The sequence below is a fragment of the Xenopus tropicalis genome, chromosome 6 (assembly GCF_000004195.4).
Source record: "Xenopus tropicalis strain Nigerian chromosome 6, UCB_Xtro_10.0, whole genome shotgun sequence".
Classification (NCBI taxonomy): domain Eukaryota; kingdom Metazoa; phylum Chordata; class Amphibia; order Anura; family Pipidae; genus Xenopus; species Xenopus tropicalis.
Genome location: NC_030682.2, coordinates 27,365,241 through 27,377,244, shown reverse-complemented (window position 1 = coordinate 27,377,244; position 12,004 = coordinate 27,365,241). Strand labels below are relative to the sequence as shown.

The window sequence follows — 12,004 nt, the reverse complement described above, 5'->3', positions numbered from 1 at the left end:
ACTCTGCTGTGAATGTGCACAGTGGCGGAGGATTCTTCAGAAATTTACAATGAAGCATAGCCTCTTAAATGGAAGGGGGTATAAAATACGGCCTATGTACTTTACCTGTAAGTGATTGGATTGCTACTTACATTACTCTGGTGTTTGTTAACTTCCTTGGCATGCTTCACATCTGGAGGCTCTTGCATCTGGGCGTAATTTGATTTTCCCTTTTCTGCATCATATTTTTGTCTGTAGAGTACCTAGGGAAAATATATCCAAAGTTGTGTTATTTTTGACTGCAAAATAGTATCCACCCTGCATGTGTATAGTTGCTTGGTATAATGCAAATGGCAGACAATGGCGGCACAATAGGAAGGAGGCCATACCAGCATGGCCCCATATTTACCATCCATCTGTTCAGGCAGTGGCCAATCAGGTGGAGGGCATAACCAGTCGGCCCGTGTATGGCTGCCTTTAGGGATAGCAATACATAAGCTCTGAACCTAAGAAATAAAGTACTCTATGGGGCTGATTTACTAACCCACGAACGGGTCGAAATGAGTCCGATTGCGTTTTTTTCGTAAAGATCGGTATTTTGCGATTATTTCGTATTTTTTGCGATTTTTTCGGCGTCTTTACGAATTTTTCGTTACCAATACGATTTTTGCGTAAAAACGCGAGTTTTTCGTAGCCATTACAAAAGTTGCGTAAAATCTTGCGATTTTTCGTAGCGTTAAAACTTGCGCAAAAAGTTGCGCTTTTTTCGTAGCGTTAAAACTTACGCGAAACTTCGCACCTTTTAAGTTTTAACGCTACGAAAAAGGCGCAACTTTTCGCGTAAGTTTTAACACTACGGAAAAATCGCAAGATTTTACGCAACTTTCGTAAAGGCTACGAAAAACTCGCGTTTTTACGCAAAAATCGTATTGGTAACGAAAAATTCGTAAAGACGCCGAAAAAATCGCAAAACATACGAAAAAGTCGCAAAATGTTCGTTTTCAAGTCGGAACTTTTCCAATTCGGGTCGGATTCGTGGGTTAGTAAATCAGCCCCTTAGTTTACTTTTCAAACTGCTTAAGTTGTGTTTGGGTGGAGTTCCCCTTTAATAAATTCATTGGTAGGGTAAGAGTTGGAAGTATGGGTAGGCAGAAGAGGCATGTGCCTAGTGTGCAACTGTTAAGGGATACTAGGCACATACCTCTTCTGTCATCTACCCCTAGTCTGGGCCCTTGTCCCGCCACCACTGCTACTACTTTACTGACAACTCCCCCGGTAGTTAACACATGTGGGGTGAGTAAGGGTGCCCCCCAGCTTGGCCCAGCCCTAGGAATGGTGGCTGGTAGGCTGAGCTAAGGAACAGGGCTATACTGCTATGGCATGGTGATGTTAGTTGATATGGTGTGGGCTTTGAACCTCTGTACTGTGATATTGAATAAATACATTTCCTATAACAACAAAAGTTATTTCATTAGTGAACACATAGATTGTGCTGTATTTGTGTCTACATTGTGTAATTTCTGTACACAATCTATCAGTTTGATTAACCATATCCCTAAAACTTGCTTATAAAAAACCTCTTAATGTATTGCCCTTATCTTGTATGATTTTTTTAAATGGGGGATAAAGCAAAGGAAATTTGAACATGTGACTAATTGTATGCCAGGCTGCTACAAACGATGCCTTATTTATTGCAATAAAAACATTACATCTGCCAGAAAACATGCACCCAAAAATGTTTCTCAAAACGATGTCATTGTCCATGGATCGTTTTTCTTGAGCAGATGTTACTGCCATGAAATGTGACTGTCACATTTGTCTCCGTATTTGTAAATGAATGTAACATTTTGGAATAAAAATATAGGCATCTGTTCTGAAACATCACAATAAACCAATGTGCACCGTGCAAGTACAAAGTGCTTTGTAGAACCGTAACAAATTGCCTCCATTATGATCGATATGATGCTTCAAAGCGTTACTATGAGGACTGTCCAATAATTCTGCAATTTGCATGGACCATTGATTACCCTTCAGCACAGACACCACAATGTGGGAGGGGGGAAATGAAAATTTGATATAAAGCTCTATTTTTTATAGAGCAGAGCTTGTGGGTCAGTAGAAAGACTCATGATAGGTAGAAGCAACATATAGAAATGCTGAGAAATTACAAACAAAGTAGAAATAGCAGAGAAAAATACATTTCTAGCTTTTGAGAAACAATGTTGACCAGCATGGCAGCCAGGTATGTCTCTGTTATAGTAATGAGCAAAATTTTTGGGCGCGTCATTTTCCGCGTTTCGCAATTCTTTTAAAAGTTTTGCGAACTTTACGGCAAAGTGAAATGAGACAGATTCGCTCATTACCACTCTTCTAGAATAACACAGAGCAGATGAGCAGAATAACTGGGGCTGTGTTCACTCAGGCTGAAGAAGCTAGTACAGGGTGCTGAAACTCATGGGGTTCATTTATCAACACTGGGCATATTTGCCTGTGGACAGTAATCCATAGCAACCAATCAGTGATTTTATCAGCCAGCTGCAGGCAGAACAATGAAATGCAACAATCTGACTGGTTTCCATGGGTAGCTGCCCACAGGTAAATTTGCCCAATGTTGATAAATGGAACCCAATGAGTCCTCACCTATGAAAAAGAGTATTGTCTGTGATGAGATCTGTCAGGACTAACAGAAAGCGCTTGTGCAGCTAAGAGAACTGAGGGAAACAAGCTTGTAAGTGATATATACATAATATTCTGTATTACACATAATTAATAGTGGCTGAGGCACTATAAAAAAGCAGGTTGGTAACAAATGCTGTCTGCCAGCATTCCAGTCTTTTCTGTTGTCAGAAGAATGATTTTTCATTTGGTTATTTGCTTAAGTTGTGTGAACTAAAAATAACCTATGCTGCAGAAAACCCTGCTGTGAATGAAACAGAGGTATCTGGTATGTGATGTCTTCTTCTGATGTCAGTAGAATGAACTTTAATTTGGTTATTTGCTTAAGTTGTCTGAACTGAAAAAACCCTATGCTGCAGAAAACCCTGCTGTGGATAAAACAAAGGCATCTACCTGCATGAAATCTACATTGTGTGTAAAATGTCTCTTCTGCATTTGAGTGAACCCCCACAAGATAAAAGCAAACATTGGGAAGTGTCTGGGTTATTAAACATTGCTAACATAGCTCTTGACATCAAATAATGGATTAATTATAATTTACATTAAATTCATTATGTTATTTTCTTTTCTCTGTGTGCATCACTGCCAATAATGTTTACTTTGCTATGCAGAATATTTTAAAAGCTCCTGCAGCGTACGTTGTTTAATACCACAAAATCCGAGCTACATTAGCTGAAAATTTCAGCAAATCCATTCCCAGCCTACATAATAATCTATTTAAATTCTCATCTTTTGTACCTAAACCTCACACTGACTTAGGTAGTGAGTGCATTTATCTGCCTGGATATTGATATAAAAGGTAGTTATAGTCTGATGGCAAATGTAATGTTTTTGCTGTTTTGTATTGGTTTCAGCATTTATCTGATCCTTATTAAATTGTATAACCAAATGATAAGAATTCTCAAAGATGAAATGTACTAGGCATAATACATTCTTGATTCAGTGCCGTGGTTGCTCTGTTATGCTCCATTTATTGTTCTTATCAGCTACGAAAACAGCATTGGCTGCAATATTTAACAAAACAAATGATAATCGTCTTAAAGACCTTTAGGGAAATGTAAAAAGAGGCAAAAAGTTTCCATGTTTCCTAGTTACCCATGGTAGCTGAGCAGCATTTACTGAGTGCAACAAAGAGATGAGAGAACTTCCAAAAGTCTAAGCACTGTATCTATGCACATTCCCATTAAATGCAGATTGTGGGAAAAGACTGATAGTAAAATGTAACCGTTATAATGAGTATATAAAAGCTTCTGACTCACATGTGTTAAATGGCCAAAGGCCCTTTGTCTATATAATGAGTTCATAAAATTGGAAGGGTGATGTCTTTTTCGCTCCTTGAAATTCAGCAGGTCTCTGCACACTGATTCCAATCACAGACACTGCCCCCATGCATTTGGCAGCTCTATATTCATGGGGAGTGGGAAAAAACAAAGGTGCCCCTGTCCTGTTCCCTTGTGATTTATTCATATTTGCCATATAAATGAGCCCTGTCTCAACAGGTAACAACTTCTTTCATTGCTGCCTCCAGAAAATAAAAAATCATGGTAAAATGCTATTTTTCATATATTTTACTATGTCCTATACTATATATTTTATTATTAATGAGGAACTCCAGTTTCCGAACACAAAAACAGAAACAGAGCCACACAAAACAGAAACCCCTAATATACCTATAACTGTAATGTGTTCCTTCAAAAAGTATGAATTGATGTTATTTTATTTGCTGAAATCCAGCAAAACAGTTCTTCTATTTCTACATCATTTGAAATCTTGGCAGGGGAGAAGGGGCTAAAACATTGATGTTATAAATTGTAACAATTACTCCCCAGCTTACAGACAGGATTTAGAAACTACATAACCCACAATGCGTTGCACTGTGATGTTCCTTTCCTTGTTAGAATCACATGTAGGGAGTTGAGGTATTTGGAGGATGCAGACTGAAGGCAGGCTGAGGACAGTCGACTACTGTTCCATTATATTTGAGGCTCAAAGTAGTCAGCCAGATCAGCAGAACGGGTTTAGGGAACTGTTCCAAACCATATTATTAAATTAAATATCATGAAAAGGCTCCATATCTTTTAATCGATGTATATTGGTGTATAAAGTTTCTCAAAATTATGTTTTCTTTTCAAATAGTTTAACTTGTGTTTGGGTGGATTTCGCCTTAACTAAGAATTAACTTCAGATTTTAGGTGTTTTGCTGAATGATGCACTTCAGCACGTTAAAACATTTTCAACTATTATTAATAGCAGAGGGTTTATCTTTTGGCTGTTGCCATAGCAACCTTGGCACCATCTTTATGAGGCAGGATTCTGTGACAAAGCTCCTTCTGTTGCTAAAAAGACACTTCACAGTCCACTGACTAAACGGCAAGGTGCTTGCCAGTGTCTATTGGCCAACATTCTGTGTAAAACTTAAGGCAACCTTCTTTCAGCTAGCAAATATTTTGGAGTGAATATTAATGAAGTACGCACTGTACACAGAATGTCAGAACTGGCCACCGACCAAAGAACCTCAGTGGATTTTAATAAGGGAAAGTAATCATTCTTAGAGCCCTCACTTTCTATAGAATGTGGATTGACACCTGTCGCTGTTGTTCATCAGATTTTTTTGGAAGCAGAAAATAATCATCACATCTTTTATAGATACTCAGACAATTTTTCATTTTTACCTCGCTCTGTAGCTTTGAAACTTCTTTAGCAAACGCAGTGTCTATGGTGGCGGGCATCATCTTGTACAAAGAATTGGAAAGCCCCTTTTTTCCAGCTTCCTTGTATTTGGTCTAGGTAGAAAAAATGAGAAAGTCAACAAAATGTTAGTTGTCCATCCCTTGCAGCACAACTGAGCTAAAGTATATTTTAGTAAGCACACACCAACCTAAAGGGAACATATGCCATATGTCATAGTGCACTATTAGTTGTATAATGTAAAATAGAAGGAATCAGGGTTTTTTTTATGAAGTAGGCCAAAAAACTGCTTTTGTTCTGCCCCTTTCCTTCAGTTCCAGTTCAAGCCTCCGCACAGTTTTCTTAGGTGCCACCGGCACTTTCAAATCTATAAGCTAGAGTGCATTCCAGTGACTGAGGAGGGGGCTGGGAGGTGATTCTAGTAAGGCACTTCACTGCAGATCTGCCTTAGATGATCTTCGCCCCTTTAAATCTCAACCACCAGAAAGCTCTGATCACCTCCTAAAGAGCAGTCAACCCCCCATTTCAGGACCCAGAAGGCAAAACATCTTACTGCAGCTCTGATATAATGCTATTTTTAGTAGGTAGAATGCTTTAAAAACATTTTTATCTGCATTACTACGTTTTGTGAGGAAGATAGAATAATATACCTATACAATTATTATATAAAATGTCTCTCTCTGTTCTGTAAGGCCTGTACTTGTCACAAAGCCCTACAGTTCACTGCTTTATAAATAGATATAAATAATGTGATGTAATGGTCCAGTCAAGGCCTAGGTTACAGTTATATGTATGAATGCTTTTATTTATAAAAAGCTATATATAAATATATATATGTGCAGATTAGGGAGCACACCTTAAATAAGTAGCCATACCTGGGTGCCAGAGTATAATATGAAGTATAGCAAAGGCAAAGTTACGGCACTCACTAATTGCCTACAATTACATTCCCTGTATGTTGAAGGAAACCCTGTGAGTGCTGTCACTTTGCCTTTGCTATATATATATATATATATATATATATATATATATATATATAGAACAGATAAGGATCAATACAATAACAGAATATAAATAAATACATAAATATATTCACATTTAAGATTAAGTGATAAAATAACAACCAGCTAGGTGGGTGGGTAACTTACAGACACAAACAGGATGATAATAAGTGCTGCAATATCACAGTGGTAAAGGCTTTGCCACCACGATTTTCCGCAGTGAGTGCCATGATTGAGAGAATAGCTGTCCTAGTATTTTACTGTTATGCGCTAAACTGTATTTAGGTAACTGTCACTAAGATTACATAAGTTACAAGGTTTTAGTTACATATAATTTAGGTTGAAAAAAACTCCCAAAAAGTCCATCAAGTTCAACCCCTCAAAATGAACCCCAGTGCCCCTCTTATAGGCATTAACAGAACCTGCCATTACCACATCTCTAGGAAGGTCATTCCCCAACCTCACTGCCCTCACCGTCAAAAACCACCTACGCTGCTTCAAATGGAAGCTCCATTCCTCTAATCTAAAGGGGGGCCTCTGGTGTGCTGATTGTTTTTTCCCATAAAAACATCCCCTATCTGCCTCTAATCCCTCTAATGTACTTGTAAAGAGTAATCATGTCCTCTTACAAGCCCCACCTCTCCAGAGTTTCAACCTCAACTTTGATAGTCTTTACTTATAATTTAATTCTTCCATTACGTTTGCCAGTTTAGTTGCACTTTCTGACGGTCATTTATATCCTTCTTAAAGGAGAAGGAAAGGTGAAATCTCTAGGGAGGCTAAATATTAGGCACCCCCCCCTCCGATTATATCTGCTTACCTGATATCAAAGTTGCCTTTTTTTAATCCAAATTGAGCCCAGGTTTAAAGTTATAATCACTGGGCGGTGTTAAATATACAATGCATGTGCTGGGCCAGGAGTGTAAGATGATTGCTCCATGGTGCTCATACAAAAGTTTCCTGGGCCAGTGCAATTTTCTGCTAACAGGAGCACCAGCCCAGAACCTCAGAGCAATCATCTTCTTCTGCTTCTTCATTCTTCAGTGACCCTTGGCTGATGCATGCGTCTAATTTTTGGCACCCCACGGTGATTATAACTTTAAGGACTGGGGCCAATTTGGATTAAAAAAGAAAGCTCTCTATTTTATCCCATTAGTAGCAACGAAACCTCTCCCTTGTCTTGCCGATCTGCCCGGTAGACTAAACAACCTATCGCCATGGTACGAAAATTATCAGGATGAGAATCCAGAACACAGTCTGAAAATTGCATGAAACATTCCGTATGATTTTATCTGTGAGTGCATGGACAGCTGAAGAATCACTGTTTCTAAATATCCATAACAGACTCATTCTCAGCATAATAGTGTTTCTCCTTCATTGCTTTGGATTTACAATGGCTAAATGGGTTTACAAAAGCTCTGAGCTTGCTATTAAAAAGCATTTAGGTTTGTGCCATGCATTCTGCACCGTGAAGGGGGGCAGAACCCGTGACTGGAGTGAAAAACTCGCACCTACACGTGGCACCTGCTTTAAACTGCTAACCATCTTTTTGACACACTGAATCACAACTTTAATGAATCACATCCGATGTTATCCGTATTTTAAGCTATCAGAGCATCTAGTGCCATCAGCGTGTTGCATCTGACCGATTTCCATGTTAGTAATCAGCCTAAAGCAACACAGCGGAATGAACCAGGTGAAACATTAAGGTCCCTTAAACACGCGTGAAACCCAGATATTAATGGGAAGTCATTGTGTCCGGCAATGCTATTATCCTTAATAACATGTAATGGCTAAAACAGTTGTTAGACATAAATCATAATTACACTTTTGTGTTCTTAGTTTATAGCGCTTTATGGGCTACGTGCTAGAGAGTGGTTCTGCACGCAGCTGACGGTGCATGTATGTCAGCAGTTATATGTTTTATTTGATACATTAGAGCTACTCTTAGAACCACAGCTGGAAGTGCTTAAGAAGTCTGACATCTGCATGGATCCATCATGCTCACTAATATCCTCTCATATCAGAATATAGGAAAGGTACAACTAAAGCAACAACTTAATGGAGAATAATATAAGTGTAAAACAAGAAAAAGAAGAACGTAATATTAAAGGGGAACTCCACCTAAATTTGTTTTTGCATCATGCAATTTTAAGAAACTTTCCAATATGAACAACTGTTCAGTGGTTTTAAAACCACTACTCTGCTACCTAGGTACAATAGTCAGAACTAGCAGTTCTCCCTCCCTTTACCTGGAAGTGACATAATGGACTCAATGGAGGGCCCAACACATGGCAGATTAGCTGCCATATCAGTCTGAAGGGGCTGTATTGACAGCTTAAATCTGCCCAGCTGTGGCCACTATTACTATAGACCAGAAATGGCCAACCTTTGGTCCTCCAGATGTTGTTGACCTACAGCACCCAGCATCCCAGCTAATAGTCCCCATGCCATCTGTTACTCTACAGGGATTAAAAGAATGAAAAACAGAAGTGCAAATATTTTAATATTGTGCAACATTACAAAGAGCCTTATCTTACCTCAGAAATCGAATCTGAAACATTTTTCAGCGTAAGTGTGTCCGGAACAAAGGCACACTTGCCCTTAGATTTTTCGTACTGTTCTTTATAGGTGACCTGTAAAGCAAAGACTTTTTATTGTCCTTTGTTGCTTGTGTTTAATGTTCAAGCAGTGTCAGTGTCATTCAAGCATGCTCATAACATATTCCTTCTGAGAGAAAATACATCAAGTTTATTTATCTTTAGTTTATGTTCTCTTTTATGCACAATAAACCATGCCCTCTTACTGCATCTAGAGAAAGTGAAAAGTGGCAAACAACTGAGAAATAGATTATGCTTAAAGGTCACAAAAGCTGCAATCCTATATTCTTCAACCGGACCTCTGTGTTGTGCCAGATGTTAACCGTAACATTCAAGAACATCGGGGGGCACCCTTGAGCAAATCTTTGTGAGGTTGGAAACACTGGACTGGGTTTTTTGGGGGACCTCTGGATTTATGCTCCTTTTTTAAAATAGATTTCTAAAGCTGGAATATGCATGGCTAAAAATGCCAAATATTCATGAGGGCAAAATCATGGCTGACGCTCAACTGACCATCTTGCACTTCAAACAACAGAAATGGAGAAAATACAGCTAAAAAAATGTCAAGATTTTAAAATAAGAAAGACAAATGCATTTGAACAGGAGACAAAAATTGAGCCATTGAGCAGGGACACACAGAGCCACATTTGCTTATCGGTTTATGCATAGGGTTGCCACCTTTCCTTAATGTCAGGGCGGGTGGCTAGTGATGAGTGAATTTTTTTGCCAGGCTAGGATTCCCAGCAAATTTCAGTGTTTCGCCATTAACAAATTTTTTCGCGAACCGGTTGTAAATATTTGCCATGGGAAAAATAGGAGGTGGGAAGGGGACAGATCAGTCAGGGCCCAACCAGTGAATTTCGATGAGGGGAGGCACAAAAACAATGAAAATGCTTCTACTGCAAATAGTGCATTCACAATACAGGAACAACAAGGACTTGCAATACAGAAAGCTGTAAAATGCTCAGTGAACCTGTTTGCATGTTTTTAATAACACATATTTATAAAACGCCAACATATTCCCCAACACCATGCAATAGAATGCTGCATACATCAAATATACTAATACTAACTAATACAGAAGGTAAAGAGACTGCTGCTTACTAAAGCTTACAATATATAATCTTTTCAAGCATCACTGGGCTTTGCCATTGTGTGAGTTACTGATTAAGAGAAAGTATTTTTTTGTTTATACGCTGCCACAGGGGCAAGCATGATTTAACTCTTGCAGTCCCACCGCTTTTTAACTCTTGCAGTCCCACATATTCCACTGCCAGTAAATGAGTAAACACTAACAAAACTTGTGCTGCAATTGTGGGGAATTAATGCTATATTGTGGGTTTCAATCTGAATATTGCATTTTGGACATTGCAATACATTATAAATGAGATTTTAAAGGGTTAGTTCACCTTTAAATTAACTTTTACTATGATGTAGTAATTGATATTCTGAGACAATTTGCAATTGGTGTTCTTTTTTTGTGTGGTTTTTCAGTTATTTAGCTTTTTGTTTTGCATCTTACCAATCTGGTATGTCAGCAGCTATCGGGTTGCTAAGGTTTTCGTTTACCTTAGCATCCAGGCAGTGGTATAAATGAAAGACTGGAATATGTACAAGGACTAAACAGTAAGATAAGTAATAAAAAGTAACAATGACAATAAAATTGTAGCATCACAAAGCAATATTTTTTTTTTTTTGGCTGCCGGGGTCAGTGACCCCCACTTGAAAGCTGAAAATAGGCAGAAAAGGAAAGCAAACGATTGAAAAAATGTAAAAAAAAGCAAATAATGAAGACCAATTGCAAATCTGATAGGAATAGGGCATTCTATAACCCCTTTAAGGAAGTCCCCTTTATGGCGTTGCACCTATATTAGACAGGCTAAAACAAATATCTATGCTTTTATTACTTATTCCCACTCTGAGCCTCCCAGATGGGGACTCACTCTGAAATATTGTCTTTTTTTAACGATTCAAAATTAAATCAGAGCAAACAACTGTGGGAAAAATACCACCAAAATAGAAAGCCCTTCTTTTTCACTTGCAAAGTGTAGAAAGAAACCTTTATGCGACTATAGTTTACTGGAAAATTGATTAACGTTTTCCAGAACAGTGGCTGCCTGTGAGCTTTTAATTACATTTGTTACATTACTTTAATTGAAGGTTCAATGGCACGTCGGGAATTACTTCCTTTCAACCCTCTACAGACTCCACAGAAAAAAAACGAGTTCTATTGCAGGCTGTTCCTGCTGCATGGTCCCTCCTGGTGTTACATACTGTCTATGGAAGATAAGAGCTCTGACCTTGTAGGACAGGAAAATTAAACACATGGTGCTTGTCTATGACAAAGAAACTACATCTCCCATACTCCTCAGCATCCACATGTGGGATTGTTTTTCACAGGAAATGAAAAGTGCCTCACAATCTTACTAGCGACTGAGACAAGACTTTATTATTAAAACAATGGTGAAGTTACATAGATGACTGGTGTATTCATTCTGATGGTGGCCACACACATGGCATGAGTGGCCAAATTATAATGAACTGTTTATTTAGCCAATGATCACTTTTTCGGGGAGTCTGACTTCTGAGAAGGTAATGAAGGCCACTGCAATTCAATAAAATCTAATTCTTTGCTGGTCAACTTAAAGGTGGCCATACACGCACCGATATTATCGTACGAAACCTCGTTTCGTACGATAATCGGTGCGTGTATGGCATGTCGGCGAGTCGACCGATATCGCAGGAAGCTGCCGATATCGGACGACTCGCCGATCGGACAAGTTTGAAAATTTTGATCGGGCGCCATAGAAGGCGCCTGACCAAAATTCTCCCTTCAGAGCTGAATCGGCAGAAGGAGGTAGAAATCCTATTGTTTCTACCTCCTTACCTGCCGATTCAGCCCTGAATGGTGTGTGGCGGATCTTACGATGTTTCGTGCGACCGATGGTCGTATGAAACATCGTCGGATCGCCACGTGTATGGCCAGCTTTAGTCAGAGCCAATCTGGTCAAAAATCACAAAACAGATTAAGCACCTTCCTCCGTTTGTGGCACAGTATGA

General features: G+C 38.9%; 1 protein-coding gene across 5 annotated transcripts in view; it reads right to left on the bottom strand.

Moving 5' to 3' along the window:
- nebl (nebulette) overlaps nucleotides 1-12,004 on the bottom strand; it is a 132,751-nt gene that overhangs the window by 42,891 nt on the left and 77,856 nt on the right. For 4 of the 5 annotated variants that reach the window (XM_002933150.5, XM_004915430.4, XM_004915428.4 and 1 more), the window contains 3 exons: nucleotides 8,885-8,980; nucleotides 5,328-5,438; nucleotides 132-242 (listed from right to left, as the gene is read on the bottom strand). The exons of the other annotated variant lie outside the window; for it this stretch is intronic. In XM_002933150.5, the coding sequence (XP_002933196.3) occupies nucleotides 132-242; nucleotides 5,328-5,438; nucleotides 8,885-8,980 (318 nt within the window). The remainder of the gene's footprint in view (nucleotides 1-131; nucleotides 243-5,327; nucleotides 5,439-8,884; nucleotides 8,981-12,004) is intronic. 5 annotated transcript variants of the gene reach the window in all.